We start from the raw sequence: 18812 nt of genomic DNA, 5'->3' as shown, positions 1-18812 counted from the left end.
CTCCGATAAGAGGCATCAAGAGGGTGGAATGAATACCACGCACTTGTTTCCCAATTACCATTTTTTAAAATGGCTTTTCCCTTGATTGAAAGTCTGAAAATATTGACAGGGCAGCAAAGCTAAACATTAAAAAACAATTACAAAATGTAAACGTAAATGAACAAAAAGGCAAACGACACTGTCGACAGGGAATGACCCTTTGAAGGAAATACAATAAATGCAAAAAAAAAGATACTACCTCACTTTACCTTTTTTTTGTAGGCTTTTATCTTAATTTGTACATATCAAATTTTTTTCACGGAAAAAAATAACATAAAAAGGGCAGTGAGTACTATCGGACAAAAATAATTTAATGTAAAATGTTATTCAAACGATATATGTAAAAATAATAGTTTGTTTAGTTTGCATCCAATTGTTTTTTTAATCAATGAAAAGTTTAAGAGGAGTTTCACTTTTGAGCCTCAAAAAATATGAACACTTTTATCGAAAGATCTCCCTTTCGCAGGCGTACGTTGTCATAATTTGACTGCATCGTACATACATTCTAACAAAACACAAACAAAACATTGGAAGACAGATATGATACATGCATGGCGAAACGTACCCATTACTCTTTATTGTTTTTTTTATTTTTTTATTTATTTTTATTTATTTATTTATTGTTTTGGAGGGGGAATAGCTAACAAATTAAGAAAGCTTTTGACAGATTTTAAAATTCAAACTATTTTACAATTGATTAAATTTCCAATCCATTTGATACACGGACAAAGACAATACCGATTGTGATTTTTTTGTTCGGGGAACACTTCATTTTTTTGTTTTCGCCAAAACTGTGATAATTGGAATAGAGGCGGTAAAGTTTGACAAAAATGAATGTGCAATGGTTAAAAAACTTATCATTTCTATTGCTATCACTTTATTTGTGTCATTGTTTAGAATATAGAATTTACCTACGTTGTTAATTTTATCGACTTATGTGAAGTAAATTATGATCTGTGTATGAAATCCTACATCGGCCACTCATTTTTTATTACATAAATCTTCAAGATAATAAATTGAAAATTCAAGATACAAGATAAAAAAAGAGCGGCCGATATCGGCCTCTGTATCGGAGTATTCATTGGTATTATTTTTTACTTTTTTATCACTTTTAACCCCCCACTGTATAAACAATATTGAAACCACCTTGTTTGTACGTCATTCCGTCCGATTATCTCCGCTCCAAATGGTTGGGTTTGTTTCAAAATTTGGTGTGGCTTTATAAGGATGTGGCATACATTATAAGTAATTTTGGTTGATTTACGTTATTAGCTTCCTGTTCGAGTTTTGCATGCCTAAAGAAATACACCGCCTGCGGCTTTTTGGGGGGGTGAAGGTAATAGGACCAGACGCGTGTCTTTCGGTTCCATAGAAAAAAGTGATAAAAGAAAAATAGAACAAAACTAAAAAATCAAAAATTTGTTTTCTAGCAACTGATATAAATCAAATAACGGTTCAATTGCCATCTTAAATGACAAACAATTAATTGGGGATGTGAGGTTCATGTTAGCAAAGGCTCATATATTTAAATGAATGCATGTACATTGTTTATTTAACACCTTGTCTAGCACTAAATTGTATATAAGCATTTCATTAAGATAATATGTTACCGTAAATGTTTTAATTATTATGATAACCAGTACATGTAATACCATAATAGTTGTTGACTAGCCCTCCCCCCAGTCATCTAGCCAAGGTAATTAAAAATATATATAATTGATTAATAAAATGACTGGTGAACTACCAGAACTTTCTTTTATGGACCCTCCCCTTTTTGCCTCTCAATGTCACGTTCCGTCGTCACAAAGGCCTTGCTACTGTGACGCTAAGAAAACAACAGGATTTTGAAAGGGCCGATACATCGCCCCTCTGGCACTGAGAGGAGTACTACTTTGGGCCGATTGAAGGCCCTGTGGCACAGAACTCGTTCAGATGTATGGTTGAAATTCACGATAGTTGTATTAATGCGTCTAGCCTATAACCCGTCGATATTTTTGGTGCCGTGACCACCGGGCATTATTGATAACGCTATGGAGAAATTGAAAGCCAAACGATCAGCAAATCGAAGTGCATTTACAATACTCTACCGTAAGTTAGAGCGGAAACAGAAACGGCGGAGATAAACGAACACGAAGTTGTGTCTCTTTTCGAGTAGTTGGTACAGAAACGAACATTGTTGGAGACTTTAGATGAGCAAATTCTTGACATTGGCCAAGACGGAAGACATGAAAAAAAGAACAGATCGAAGTAGATGAATATTCAGTGGACGCAGATTCAAAGATTCGACAGATGCGTAAGTTTATCCAAACCTTCCAAAACCCCGATCACCGTCCAAATGCATCTACCAGCCTTCAGTAACTCACACGCTCAACCATGATATCACTCCGTTTCCACGTACAGCACATTCGTTCCACAATTACCACACGCAAGTGAAAGCAACCTCCACACGCTAGTCACACATTCGATACGTACACGCATCAGAGCGCATTTTCATCCGCAAGTAACCATCGCCTGTCCAAGGTTACCCTCCCTACATTCTCATTTTGGAGTGGCAAACCTTTTAGGACTCGTTTGAGTCAGCCGTACATCATCCAGTTGAACAACCATTTCATTTTATGTTTCTCTTTAAAAATTGTTTTAGAAACGAATTCTGAGTGAGAGTTATTTTTTTTATTTAAAATCAAAACCATGATTACATGAACTGCATTATTCTACATTTGTTCAACCCAGAGCCAACAGTGAGCCAACACTGAACCAACATTGAACCAACGTTGAAACGACTTTGGTAACAAACATGTTAAAAAAGACTTAATATTATTCTTGATGCAAAAATTAATGTCGATCTCAAGAAAGTACAACTAGAAAGCAAATCCGGATGTATGAAAGCAAATATTGTGTTGGATCTAAACTGCGATACTAAGTTGGCCCAACGTTGACCCAACGTTGAAACACCGAAATGTATATATATTCATCAATTTAATTTTAGTTCTTTCAAAAAAGTATTTTTGGCTCTTTTCTCGAGTTCTGTTAACTGCATGTTTAATATTCATGCAACAAGTATTCGCATTTAATATTTAGAACTTAATTACACAAAATAATTATTTCTAATTTATGATTAGGTCTCACTAACCATTTCTAACGTTTCCATTACTTTACATGTTAAAAAAGTAATTTTCAAAGTCTCACTGTGAATTCCCAGGACAAATGACATCTTAAAGTTGCATACCGTTGCGAAGCTTGGAAAATAAGGCTTCCAAAATCATTATGATTACGATGATAGTAGAAATTCTTCACAAAATTTACTTGAATACATAATACTGAAAATCCACATTTTTACCTGTTCTGCTAACTGACAGCATGGAGACAAATTACTCACACATGTAAACAATATTCATACACTTTTGTAGTTAATTACATATATGATTTTAAAGTACACATACACACCCGGAAGTGGTCAGTGAGACCGAAACAGTGTACATGATTATCTCCCCCTTATGTAGCTTAGTTACTGAGAATATAATATACCTGTTACAAAATAAACATTTTGAACAAATGTATACATATTTTTAATTTAAATTCATTCTAAACACAAAACAGTGACAGGTATTATCATATATCTATTCAATGCAAAACAAAATGCAAATTTTCAATAATTAGTATACCAATGCTCGTAGTATCTGCTAATTTTATAATAGATTTTCTTGTTCAAATCTCGTAACCTACAATCAGCTTGTCGTTGGTATATTCTTACTGTAAAGAAGTCATATGATAAACTGAGGGAAAATGTGAGAGCTTACTCAGAAGGAGTGCATAGCAACAGCACTCTGCGACATGACCAGGAAATACATAATAATAGCTAATAATGTTCTAATAGCTTAAGGAATACAATCGTCTGACCATTAGCTTGGGTTATCGTTGGGCTTATGTTGGGCCAACATTGGGGATTCGTAGGGTCAATGTTGGCATTACGTTGGGCAAACGATGGCCCAACTATTGTTTGTCTCCGTTGGGCCAACATTAGCTCTCTTTGCACTTACAACGTTGGGCCAACATTGGGTACCCTACGTTGGCCCAACGTAAATGAATCAGTTGAACCAACGTTGGTCCAACGTAGGAATGCTGTCTGGGCACAACGTAACTCTAACAAATGTACAGAACTTTAACTACTTGAAAGCACAGCTTGATAAAGACGACTTACGATCAATTACTGGTTTTGCGATCACGAAAGCAATTTACGAGGAAGCCGTATAATTGTTAAAATAAAGGTTTGGCCAGGAGGATAAAGTTGTTAAGACACATACGGGAAAGTACTGATTCCGATTATACTCAACAAGTTACCGGGAGAAGTCAGAAAGCATCTCGCACGAGAACACATATCAAAAACATGGGTACTAAGCGATTTATTTCGGAGTATATTAGATGAGATAGAGATCATGGACGAAGGACACGAGATCGAATCTACATCAAGCTTACTAAGTACATCATCTTTCTATGCTGGAAGTAAGTCACCAAAGTTAAAATCACAACGTCATGTAAATAAATCGTATCAGAATACTAGCATTGAAACCAGACCAGGTATATTTTGCAACGAGATACACCCGCCTACGTAGTGTACCAGAGTTAAAGAACCAGCAGCCCACATGAACATAGTAAAACATGAGAAGTTAAGCTTTAACTGTCTCGGAAATAACCGCATCAATGAATAAAAGTCCAGGCATACATGTAGAAACTGCGACAAAAAACATCATACTAGTCTTGGTGCATTATTGTAAAAGAATAGAATATTTTTTTTAAATGCATTTGAAAAAAACAAGGGTCATTTTGAAATAGCAATGAACAGACATTTAACAATTTAAAAGATTATGATACGGAGGCATTCGGCCCTTCACGACATATATTTTTTAGGTCACAAGTGGTTAAAAAAATATCTCAAGCAACGAGGATCTAGCATTGATACCCAACTCAATCTTCTATAATATAATAAATATGATATAATAAATATGACCATATCAGGAATCCCATAGACTGACATAAATACCCAATGGTCTCTTCTATGATATATACCATATGAGACCATGAACCCCATAGGCTGTCAAAGACACTCAATGGTCACTACTTTGATAAAAGACATACGACCATGAACCTTATAGACTGTCATAAACACCAAGTGGTCTCTTCTATTGTATAACACATGAGACCATGAACCCCAGAGACTTTCATAAACACTCAATGGTCTCTTCTTTGATATAATACAGATGACCATGAACCCCAGAGACTGTCATAATAGCTAATGGTCTCTTCTGATATAACACATGAATCCATGGTTTCTTCAATGATAACAAACACCTTTTACATTCCAAGTGCTTTTGGTCTCTTCTTTCTGTAATTATCCAGGAGACCAAGGATTTTGTCAGCTGTTATTTAACTATAAGAACTCATTCCTCGTATAGTTTTAGTGAAATGTATACATTAATAGTATGAACTGACTACACCTTGTACATTTTTTTGAAAATTCAGTGTTTCACAAATATTGCATTGTCCTTGGAAATGCATGATTTCACTGTTACAATTTCCTAAGCTTCATTTCTGGTTTGAATTGACTAAATTTCTAATAAACATCCAAATAATTCAAGAGGAAGCAGGATGGGACATTTGATCCATGTTACTTTTTTTTAAATTTTGGTACATTTAAGATTTTTTTAATTGGATTCCTTATGAGAATCCCTGCCTGTGCTTTACAATCAATTTTCAGTTTGTTTGTTTCTTTGTTGGGGTTTAAATCAATTTTCAGACAGTATATTAGAATCAACTTGGCTGATTGTTTTCAAATTATATAAATATGACATACATTGAAATCAGTTATTGTTGCTTTCTGTATGAGCAGGGAATACCATGCGAAATTTCTTGTATTTGTTGTTTTGCATAGAATAATAGATTATGTAATTTATAGACCCTCCCCATACATAACATTGACATTAAATATATCACAGATAATATCTAATTTGACAGTACATTAAATACTGGCATGAATAACTATGTATTACCAGCTTTGACAGGAAAAATACAAAAAGTGAAATAATTAAATTATTATCACCTTGCACTTTGTAGCAATCATCATGCTCTATATAGTGGTCATTACACTCATTATAGCAATCGACATACACATCATAGCATTCGCCATACTTACTTGAGTAATAATCACACTCATTATAGCAATCACCATACTCTTTATAGCAATAACCACACTCATTATAGCAATCAACATACACATTATAGCAATAACCACACTCATTATAGTAATCACCATACTCATTATAGTAATAATCATACGCATTATAGCAATCTCTATACTCATTATAGTAATAATCACACTCATTATAGCAATCACTTCACCCATTATAGCAATCCCTATACTCACTCTAGCAATCACCACACTCGTTATAGCTATTACCATACTCATAGCAACCCCATACTCGTTAAAGCAATCACCACACTTTGGAAGTTCTTCATAAAACGAAGATTTTTCTTTCCTTGTATCGGATACCTAATCTTTACAAGTCTGTATACAAAAAGAGTTTCATGGCATTCCCTGCCAAGTGTACTAACTTATAAGTTGCTCACATTGACCCGGACTGCTTTTGAAAACTTATATTCAAAGTTATTGTGACACTTGAAACAGATCTAATTGATTAAAAGCGGATTTATTTTTTTTTAAATTCCAGAAGAACTTGCGGACATTAAGGCAGACATTTAGATCTCTTTCGGAATGCAAAAGTATTGGAATATTTTATTTCTCTACTCTTTTCACTATTTGCCATTTGTTATTAACAACTGAAGGACAGATTAAAGATTAACATTCAACGCTACTTTTTCAAGTAAAATGATAAACGCTTATTTTAGGTAAAGATAAGGCATATCATGTTCAAATTCTCTCACAAAGAAGTGAGGTGTGTTGTGATAGATACAGAAGGTGAATAGATGGTGTGGTGATAGATATAATAAGTGTATAGGATATGTGATAGATATAAATGGTGTACAGGGGACGTGGTGATAGATAAAGAAAGTGTATTGAGGGTGTGGTGATAGATATAAAAGGTGTATAGGGGACGTGGTGACAGATATAAAAGGTGTATAGAGGGTGTTATGATAGACATATGAAGTGGATACGGGGTGTGGTAATAGATATAGAAAATGTATAGAGTGTGTGTTGATAGATATAGAATGTGTATGGAGGGTATGATGATAGATATATGAAGTAGATACAGGGTATGGCAATAGATATAGAAAGTGTATAGAGGGTGTGTTCCTAGTCACATATGTTATATCATAGAAGAGACCATTGTGTGTCTATGAGTCTATGGGGTTCATGGTCTCGTGTCTTTTAGCAAAGAAGTGACCATTGAGTGCTTATGACAGTCTTTGGGGTTCATGGTCTCATGTGTTATATCTTAGAAGAGACCATTGGGTATTTTTGACAGTCTATGGGATTCCTGGTCTCATGTCTTTTATCAGAGGTGGTTCATAGATTCATGTGTAATACCATAAAAGAGACCATTTGGGTATTTACGACAGTCTATGTGGTTCATGGTCTTAAGTGCTATACATTAGAAGAGACCACTTGGTGTTTATGACAGTCTGTGGGGGGTCATGGTCTCATGTCTTTCATCAAAGAAATGACCATTGAGTGTCTATGACAGCCTATGGGGTTCATGGTCTCATGTGTTATATCATAGAAGAGACCATTGGGTATCTATGACAGTCTTTGTGGTTCATGGTCTCGTTTCTTTTATCAAAGAAGAGACCATTGAGTGTTTATGACAGACTATTGGGTTCCTGGTCACATGTGTTATATCACAGAAGAGACCATTGGGTATTTATGAAAGTCTGTGGGGTTTATGGTCTTATGCGTTAAACAATAGAAGAGACCATTGGGTGTTTATGTCAGTCTATGGGATTCCTGATATGGTGTCCTTTGTTATATCATAGAAGATAAAATTGGTGATTGACAGTTTATAGGGTTCATGGTCTCATGTATATCATTAGTTGGGACAACTGAAAATTGTCCAGTCAGATTGTGAAATCTACTGCTTCGCCACTTTAAGAGGGCATGCCACAGATATGCCCCAACCTGAATTCAAGCTAGCAATTCGCCCTAATCTAATCCTTTTTGGGAATCGATGCTAGAGCGTCGTTGCTTGAGATATTTTTTTGTAACCACTAGTGACCTAAAAATATATATATTTGTGCAGTATGGCAAGCCAAAGTGGACAAAAAAACCTATTTATTGTTATTTATAAATAATTATAAATATTTGTAATTCATTTATAAATATTTATAATTCAATTATAAATATTTATAAATCATTCATTAATATTTATAATTTAATTATAAATATTAATAAATATGGCAATTATAAATATTTATAAATGAATTATAAATATTAATAGTACTGAGCGTTCCAAGTAAACTAGAAGAGACCACGGTCTCATCAATGGTTTTGTACCGAAAATATACCTCCCATAGGGCTTCACTGGTTTACCAGTATCATATTGCATATCCCTGAGTGGGTGTACATCAAAACATGGATGCTATAAAAAAAATATAGTGCAAACTAATGTTTTGTCAAAAGATATGAACAATGACTTATAAAATAGAGCAAACATCACACTGTAAGATGAAGAACTTTTTTAAAAGAAAATTTAACATAATATCATTAAAATGTTCCACAGAAAAGGTTGGTTTGGTGAGTGCAAAACGAAAGTGAAAGTAGGGAAAATGGCTATTTATAGTTCAAGACTACTTTTCTGTCCGATCTTCGTGGACTCACCCTATTCTCTTTGCGGGAATTTATTTTTTCACATGTCATTAGAAATGCTACATAAGTGAAAGTTTTATTGAATCAATTTACATATTTTTTTAAAAATCCTAAAAATGTGCACTTCACTATAGAAATCTATGGGAAAAATAATACGATACTGAGACCTGGTATAGTGATTTTCCTTCCGTGTTGGGGAGGGAACGATACAAGCACATTCTTGCCACAGATTTTTAATCCGAAGGTACGTGAGGAAAGGTCCCTATATGCGCCCATATGTGATCATTATGTATGACTATTGTTACTCCGAATTTCCTCTGACCCTGCAACCCTCCTCTTTTTTATTTGAATTTGATATCAATATCCAAATAAAAAAGAAAATTCGGACTAGCATTATACATACCAAAATATGGTAGATCGATAAACTTTCAATTGATGATTGATTGATTGATTGTTGTGGTTTAACGTCCGAGCAGCAATATTTCAGCTATATTCAGACGATGAACATTAAATAGATGATAAAATGAACATGAAATGATGATGAAATGGAAAATGGGATGAGACACAAGGATAATAGGGTCGACAAATTTTGATTGCCACTAGAAAAAGAGAGGGATTGGTAAAGTAGAGCAATTTAGCCTCCTGTGGCTGTGACAAAGCTCAAAGGTTCCTACTCCTATCGAATACCACAGCAAGGTTCTTTAACATGCGAGGAACGTGGCATCTTTCCCAACACAGTGCACCACTATGGTTTGCGGTCAGGTTTTTCGTATTATAGCCTTACAACCCCAGCATGTAACACGTCAGGGCTACCCCATTCCACCACCTAGGGCACACAACCAAGTTGCTCTGTGGGCAGAGCGCCTAACCCCTGGCTAGGTTTCTGAACACTATTTTGTCGTGCCTTTTACGACAAGCTTCGCGCTGCTGCAGGCCTATTCTTTTGACACCCTGACCTGCACGGGGCTTCAATCGATGAAATGATCCTTCTGATAAATCTTACAAATGTCTCAACTGGGTCAAAATTGTTTAATGACTTATTATTAAAGTTTTTGCTCTTGACAGGTGAAAAAAAACGATGGATTTTGGGTTTTTGATTTATCAAAATACTTTATGTCGCCATTTCATGCCTTGAACTTCCCTACTGGTTCTGAACACTACACAAAAGTATAGTCCAAATGATGAAATTCCATTTATATCATTCCATACATCTTTTATAACCTGTAAGTATGATTCTGGCAATTATTCATAAAATTAAGGTCTAGTGTTCCAAACTTCAATTGAATTGAAGATTTGAGGAACTCCTTTTTGAATGTTTAGTAATAAATTAGCATGTAGGGAATGAAGTTCTTGCAGTAATGTGCCAAGAAACATTAAATGTGCTACTAGCACATTCCGTTTAATACTATTATCAGTCAAAATCTCTTTCCTATCAACAATATTTTATGATTAATAAACTGAAAGTGAAGAGCAGTGAATTTAAAGTAAAATTGGTATGAAATTTCAAATTGATAAAAATCACTACTTTTGAAAATCTTAATATGTTGATTTCTCAAGCTGAAATTAGTTCCATTTGAGTATAGTTACAGTGTACAATAATACTCCGTTGAAATACTTTTAAATGTGATTGCAAATTAACTTTTGGACAGGTTTAAAATAAAAATGGGAAAAGATGAAACAGAACAAAATTTGTAAATATTTATGAAGTTGGATACTGTTACTATCGAATTCAGTTTTTACTGAAGAAATCATTAATTGATTGACATTCAGTTTATACATACATGTATTAGGAAAAACAGTTCTAAATAATATGGGACCTGCAAATGTATGATTATAGTTTTATTTTATGTCATGTTTTCATTTAAATTTTGTTCATGCTACAATTTTCACAAGAATCAAAAACCCCTAGTGCTAACAGCATTTTGATTATAAATTTTCAGCCAATATCTTGATACTACATTCATTGTGTATGACATTGAAAAAAAATCATCTGATCCTTATGATAAGGCCTGCAAAAGTCTCAATCTTTCTGTTAACATTTTTCTTAATTGGAACCCTTCTCAATTGTTCAATGCATTTCAGTGAAACTTTGTTAACCATCATATTATGTAGAGAAATGCATGAAGGAAGATATATTGTACATGTAATTGCTGATGGTGTACTGTAAATTTTTGAAGAATTTTTTTCAATGCTCAGACCTTGCAAGCACAACTACAATGTAACATCAGAAAGGAATGTTTAAGAAATGAGGTTTCAAAAGGTTCACATCCGACAAACAAAAAGTCACAGTAAAAATATTTCTTTCAGATAGAGATTGATGCAACTTGACTTATGCACCATGGTGCATTTTGATTTTTTCCACTTCATCCACATCTAAAATATAATTTTTTCTTCAAACTCCATTGAGTACTTTAGGCAGAGTTGCACTCTTTTGTTGAACAACATTACATACATGTGTAAAACCTCATCTTAGATTTTCTCCCCTTGCATACTTTTTTTCATTTATGTTGATGCCTTTTCATTTTAGAAAAAAAGATGCTTATACAAAAGATCACAAAGTGATAATCGGATATAACAACTTACAAAAAGTCATAAATTATTACTTCAGATAATTATAATTATAATTATGAATTTGTGATTGAGATTCTAAGCAGTTGTCACATCACATTTTGTGTTATACTACATGTATAATTGTGCATGAAACATACATCCTAATCCTTGTAATTGAATTTGTCACTTGCCCATGTCCTGTTAATTTTGCATATGTGGTTGTGCTGTGTCAGAATGAACACAAGATGAAAGAAAGGGATACTTTGACGATTTGTGCCGTTTTATTTATTAATGTGTACATGTAGATGTTTGTAACTTAAACCCTTTTATTTATAAAAACATTCATGATCAGGAGTGTGGGTAGGTCTAAAATAATTCTCAACTAATAAATGTGGGAATTAAGCTGAGATTAAGCTCAGACAACATGTATCTCCATTTTCACATTCAAGCATGACATTATGTATGAATTTTTTACCAATTATTTATTTATTTTTATTACAGTGTTCAGTTATGAAACTCTTCAAAAAGGCATCCTTCGATGAAAGAACATTGCTTACATTGGTAAATATTTTAGAAATCAATTAATAAAAAGGGCTTTATAAGTGACAATAGTACATGTATAGAACCTTTTCATATTTGAAGTGATCATGTATGTATTGTAATACATTTTGTTTGATTTAAGAAATCGCCGTTGAAAAAAATGTCCAAATTGTATTAAGTGGTTTTGTAGTCAATTTCACAAGTGTCTGAAGTTATGTATACTATTAGTTTTAAGTTACAATGTCCTATTGTATTGGACTAAATGACCTACATGTTCATATATCACCAATTTTGCTCAAAGAACTTATTGTGAAATAAATACTGATTGGGTCATTAAAGAAAGTATACAAATTTAGCCTTCAATAATGTGATCTATTTTCACAAACTGATGAAAGTCAGTTTAGACATGCTTTTAGACATGAGATAAAGGATACTTCAGATACTGTGAAGTTCCACTATATAGATAGGTCACTGCAGATAACTTTATGACAGTTTGTGGTAATATAGCTATATTGAGACACTTAAACAAGCAAATCTAACAACTTTTTCCTGTAAAAAGTATATATTTTTCGAGAGATCCTTGAAAAAACAGATGAAAATTATTTTCTGTTTTGTTATGAAAATCTATTGCCATGGTAACATAGTAAAATTATACATCAGTTTTCATAACAAATTTTGGGTGCCTTCCCAAAAATAATTGTCAAAAAACAGGTTTTCTAAAATATCAGGCACTTAAAAAACTGCCAGAAAAAATAAGTTGGCATGGTTTTATTGTAAAAAAGCAAATAAAAAGTGTACCTTTTTCTGCTCATTTGTTCATGATTTTAATTCTTAAAGTTCGTGCGAAATTTTGCATTTTGAAAAACAGCCAGTTGGTGCAGGGAAGAGAACCCAATCTGGTGAGGACCTGAATCTTTCTGGATAGCTGAAAGCATGCATTTTACATCTCTTTACCTTCACAATTATTGCATCTGTTCATGAAAGAATGCTCTACTCCCCACAATCAATATTTCCACCAAGTTTCACCTTTTATTTTTAAGTTTTACCAAAATTAGACTGGGTCAGTCTTGTGTACGAAACAGTGCACCTGAATCTCATTTGTACAGTACAACCTTAAGGAGAAGGACTTGTTTTTACATATAAATATTTTGTATTTCTTGGAAAGCTCTGTATATGAGGATTACAGAAACACCCAATTCATTGAAATTGAAGAATAGATATTCATTCTAGAGGCAATCTAATACTTGCCCACCTCCATCAGATTCAGTGCATTTCTGCCTTTCACTTATATTAGCTATATGAATGTATTTCATGAAATCTCTTTAACTTAATAGACAAAAAAACTACTCCAGATAAGAAAATGGAGTAAGTTGACCACTTAAAAAGTATTATTCATGCTGAATTGTAGCTACACAACTGTTTTTTGTACCTGGAAAATAGCATTTAAGGTTACAAGTATGAAAAATCCTGCACTTTGTCATAAACATTAGGCTGTATACTAAAAGACTGATTCTGGATTTCTTTGCTGCTTAAAATTTCCAAATTGTGCATTAAATGGTTGTTCTTTTGTCTAATTTGTGTATTAAATGAAAATAAATTGTTTTTTTTTTAAATTTGACCCTACACATGCAGCTAAAATACCAGTTTGCACTAAGGGAACTTTCATGACCTCGCATCTTACATGATATAAATTCAGCATATTTGGTTGTTAAGGAATTCCTCACACCGATTAAAATAGCATATTAACACAAGTTGTAAATTCTACCATATTTTACTATAACGTACTTAAAAAACATTGGTTTCTATGGTGAAATGATATTATGTTGTAAATGTAGGGTGCATGAAACCTGCCATAAGGTTCCACCTCTTTACCTTAACAATTATTGCATGTATGAATGCTCTACTTCCCACAATCAATATTTCCACCAAGTTTCACCTTTTATTTTTAAGTTTTACAAAATTAGACTGGGTCAGTTTTGTGTATGAAACAGTGCACCTGAATCTCATTTGTCCAGTGTGGTGGACGTGTTTTTCAACAAACGGTCAGCATTCCAATGGGAACAAATTGTGTTCCTTTATGACAAACGTGATGACTTTTCATTAAAAATTGTCAACTTTCCTTTCATCTGTGGCAACATCCCTTCAGCACCTCCGTATGGAGTGTTTATATCACAACTGATACGTTATGCCAGAGGTTGCCGAAACTACTTTTTGTATTGCGCTAGAACTCTAACAAATAGGCTTCTGGAACAGGGTTATGTTGCTACAAGATTGAAGGCATCATTACAGAAGTTTTATGGTTGTCATCATGAACTCGTGGATCGTTATGCCGTGTCCATCTGCACCCATGAAAACTGATTTATTCAACGAGTCATTGTTTTCCTTTCCTCGTTTGTCTACCCTGGACTTGACTTTTTATGAGCAACTCGGCAGGTGTTTCTAGAAAAGCAGAGGATGCTTACCCTACTGGTGCACCTAGTCCATGCTCCCAGTTTTTAGTTGAGTCCAAGTTGCTCATTTGCTTTTGTTATTTTTTATGTATTATTTTGGTTATTTTATGTTCTTTCTTTTATGTGGCTGTTTTCCATGTCTGGTCTTGGTCCCTGGATACATGTAACATTTTTTGACATGGAAGGATATAAATTAAATAGGTAATTGAGATCAATGCAAAAACTTGATACCCAGTATATTTATTCTTGTGGTATTTTCAACTCCTGCAGCCCTTGCTCAACATTTATAGGTTTAAATAATTGTAATATCTTTCGGTTGGTCTTAACATCATACACTAGCTACTGTCCCTTTATTATATAGATAGCAGTGTTTTATAGAATGTTCCCGGTGTTATAAATTTCGATAATTCACACTGTGAAATAAATTAGGTAATTTCTCTCTCGGACTTTCTCCTGCCAAAACATCACATTTTTATATATCCGTCCGCCAATTAAAGAATTTAAAATTCATATTGAAATATCAATAAATTATGAAGAAAATCTATATACATGTATCATGAATAACCAAAATATTATCACTCGTGCTAAGAACGCTTGAGGATTTAATTAGTGTACGGAACAAGTTCTGTACACTCGTTAAATCTGATCGCCTGAATATACTGAAATATTGCTGCTCCAGCGTTGAACCCCAATAATCAATCATAAATCTTGCGTTTTTCGGCACTTGTGATAATATTTTGGTTATTCACTCAATTAATTATCGTATTATTATTACTTGATGAAGAAATAACATGTGGTTCTCACAGAACTTAAAGCGGTGTTTCACTTTTATGAGATAGTACATGTATAGATGTTGTGAAAAAATAAACATGGCTTATATGCTTAGCGATACTCTGTTTGATGTGGCCCGGGTTTTCTGTGAAAGTACTTTGATCATGGATACCAATTTTCGTGGATCAGGGAAGAAACACAAATTTGTGGATTTTGGAATTTGTGGTCTTAAAGTTTTCAGTATACAAATCAATGGGAATCTACTATTCGTTGGGAACCATATTTGTGGTATTTAATACCTACCCACGAAAAGCACAAAGAATTAGTGCCCCATGAACAATAGTACTTTCACTGTATTATATCACTTCAAGGACAGTACTAGTTATTTTTTTTTAAACTATGCTTATTTCACATTGATTGAGTGACAATTGTATGTATTGTTGTTATTTGTTGTACATATTTACAATGATTATCAATGAGCTAACTTTTATTCTCTTCAGGTTCTTTCATTATATCCTGTTTTATCAAAGAGATTCACATTTCAATGTCCAACCAGGGAACAGTGGTTCTTTAGAGCGAGCAGTAAATGTAATGCTACTCTCCCTTCCTACTACTGCCTGCTAGATATGCATAATGACAGCTATAAAGAAGTCTGTTATAAATATCCTTCAAGGGACATAAATGGTAAGCAGAATTACATCCATAACCTTGTGTCCATTCATTTTTTCCATAAAAATTCTTCTGTAAAACCAAAAATCTTTTTTGTGGCAATATTTCAATTTTAACATATACAAGCTAAGTATTATTCTAGCGACATTCGACTTCACACATACAAATACTTGTATTATAAAACCGATTTTTCTTTAGATGATTTCTTTGTAATATATGCCCACTTGACATTTTGCCTCCACCTTAATGAAGTATCTAGTGGTCATGCATGTACATGTATTACATCACCAGTTGTTATGGAAGAAAAAAAAATGTAACAACTGTCACCATGTTGCTTTCAACCAATACAATTTTATAGATTGTGCATCACAATCACACAACATACATGTGCAACCAAAGTTGTATGATTCGTGAATCAAGCTGATATTTTTTTGTGTTTTTGCTGTGTTATAGCTATTTTGGGTCATTCATGCATGTATGAATGGATCTCAGAGCTCAAAGGCCATTCATGTAATGTTTGGGAGTGGAGAGATCTGTTCATACATGCATGAACGATCGAAAATACCAGTTTGATCCTTATAATTCTATCCTGACATTTGGGAATTATTTTTTTTTAAATGTGTTGAATTGATGTAATAAACTATTCTAACGGCTATATTATGCCATTTAGGTCGTTTCCACACTTTTTCGAACTACATGGCCGCCATATTGGTTTCAAGTTGGTGGTGTTCATGCATGTATGAATGATCAGTTGAAGTTCGTGCAAGTATGAACTTTCTGGTAAAGTACATTCTCGACCAATCAAAAACGGCTATAAGAATGAAGAATCTTATGATAAGAATTGTGATTTAATATTTACAAATACCCGACCAACAATAGAGAGAATCCATGTTTGCAAATTATTGCTGCTGTTGTAGCCCTTTAAGTTCTATCCTTTATCAAACAGACATTACCCACTGTTTTTCTGTGTGCTTATCTGCTTTCAATGAATGGATTAATTCTAATTTGCTGTGTGGCTTTATATACATGTAGATAGGTTATATATTATACTCGATTTAGAATTCTGTATGATACATTGTGTATAATATCTTCTTGTTCCTTTGGACTTAGCCAATTTTTCATACACATATGTATGAAATTATAGAGGAAATCTCATCAGCTGCCAGTAGATGGATTGATTTCAAAATTAGTGTGTGGCTTTTTAAAGATAGGCATATATGAGTGTTGATTTATGTCACAGTAAGGATATTTCTACAATGATGCTTTTCTCTCTCATAATAGTTTTAACTTGTATCATGATACTAGTAGGGAGTATAATACTAATTGGATGTATCATGATAATTGTTTAAAGTTTCACTATACTCTGTGGGAATGGGGTTATTTTCATAAGTAAAAGGTTGTTTCTCGATACTAGCGAAAAACACCTTTTAACTTATAAAAATAACCCCATTCCCAAAAAGTATCGTGATACTTTAAACAAGTATCATGATACTTCCAATTAGTGGAATGATACTTCAAGTAAGTATCATTATACTCCCTACTAGTATCATGATACAAGTTAAAAGTATCATGAGAGAGAAAAGCATCATTATAGAGAATATCCTTATTGTGACATGAATCGCCACTCATAGGCATACATTGTAAACAATTTTGGTTGCTGTTTGTTATCAACTTCATGTTAGATGGTATAGAACTCTTGAGAAAACTTTGAGTGAATCAGTATTGAGATCATACTGAGGTCATGTAAAGTATATCATATACCTGTCATGGATGTTAAACTTCTATGAAAGTTTGGTATCATATAAATATTACTCTACTCACAAGAATATTGATATTTTTATACCTCCACTTTAATTAATTGCAGTCAATTTTTCCATCTGTCAGTCAGTCAGTATGTCCATTTATCTGTTACACTATTTTGTAACTGTAACAGGTTCTCAATATGTGGGAATGCTATCTGTGCATCTATAATTTGGATTGCCCAAGCATAAATTTAATTATTTGTCTTTACATTTGCTTTTTAAAATTAATTACTAAAAATGAATTTAATATTTTAGATTTATATTAAATTTATAGTTGCATTATAAAAGACTGGTTCCAATATTAATAAAAATGTTGAAATTTGCAAGAATTAATCTATCATCAGTTCTGAGGGACTGATTTATTATGATTTAGTGAAATTTCATATGATGCACAATGGAAATTTCTGAAACAGATTTCTCGGCTTCTATTGGAGGGAATGCTAGATATTTGTTACATTTAGGTGTGTTGCTTTTGCTTTATGACCTGCACATTGTCTTTCCTTTCCTGGCTCCTTGCTTAAAATCTCTACTTCCTGTTCAGTGTATAATCAAATGTTAAAGAAATGGTTGCATTGGAATATTCTTTTAACATGATAATTTTTTTTTGTTCTTTTATTCAACCACAGTAGAGACTACAGTTTGGCAACCATTAACTACCTTTAAAACAAGGTTTTATTTGAATTTGGAATTATTTTGGAATTTAGAAAATGACCAAAAAAAAATTTGTAAAACTAATCCTTACTAAGGGGGTTAGTCATTCTGGCATGGCTAAGGAGTATGGTTAGTTGGATAACAAAAAGCAAAGAAAACTAAGTCCCCCCCCCTTTTAGTCATGATGGCACGACTAACCCCTTTAGTAGGGTATGTTTTATAAATAATTATTTTACTTATTTTCTTAAATCCAAAATAATTCCAATTTCAAATAACACCTTGTTCCTTATGATATACTTTAAAATTTTCATGTACATTCATTTATTTTTCAATTTATGCCATTTTTCACTCTTTACCATCCCCCTTTTTTACTGATACAATATGTTTCCAGATAGTAACTTGAAAACATATGAAAGAATTGCTTTGAAACTTTGTTAAGTACATGTACTATGAAATATAGGTTAAGCTCATTTGCTTTTGTTACTTTGTATGTATTATTTTTTTTACTTTATGTTCTTTGTTATG

The 18812-nt window shown here is 33.2% G+C and overlaps 1 protein-coding gene across 5 annotated transcripts in view; it reads left to right on the top strand.

The window, feature by feature from the left end:
• The first annotated feature begins 1920 nt into the window (after window positions 1-1920).
• Window positions 1921-18812, top strand: part of LOC148604486 (uncharacterized) — a 64389-nt gene continuing 47497 nt past the window's right edge. For 2 of the 5 annotated variants that reach the window (XM_088550943.1, XM_088550944.1), the window contains exons 1-3: window positions 1925-2332; window positions 11906-11965; window positions 15666-15849. In XM_088550943.1, coding sequence (XP_088407069.1) covers window positions 2291-2332; window positions 11906-11965; window positions 15666-15849 — 286 coding nt within the window. In that variant the 5' untranslated portion in view covers window positions 1925-2290. Of the gene's footprint in view, window positions 2333-8827; window positions 9099-11905; window positions 11966-15665; window positions 15850-18812 lie in introns of those variants that run through there. The other 3 variants (XM_088550942.1, XM_088550939.1, XM_088550940.1) reach the window with 3 other exon arrangements.

The sequence above is a fragment of the Perna viridis genome, chromosome 10 (assembly GCF_037379345.1).
Source record: "Perna viridis isolate PV_CMFRI_1.1 ecotype Kerala chromosome 10, ASM3737934v1, whole genome shotgun sequence".
NCBI lineage: Eukaryota > Metazoa > Mollusca > Bivalvia > Mytilida > Mytilidae > Perna > Perna viridis.
The sequence above is the reverse complement of the archived record's forward strand: the minus strand, read 5'-3'. Positions and strand labels throughout refer to the sequence as shown.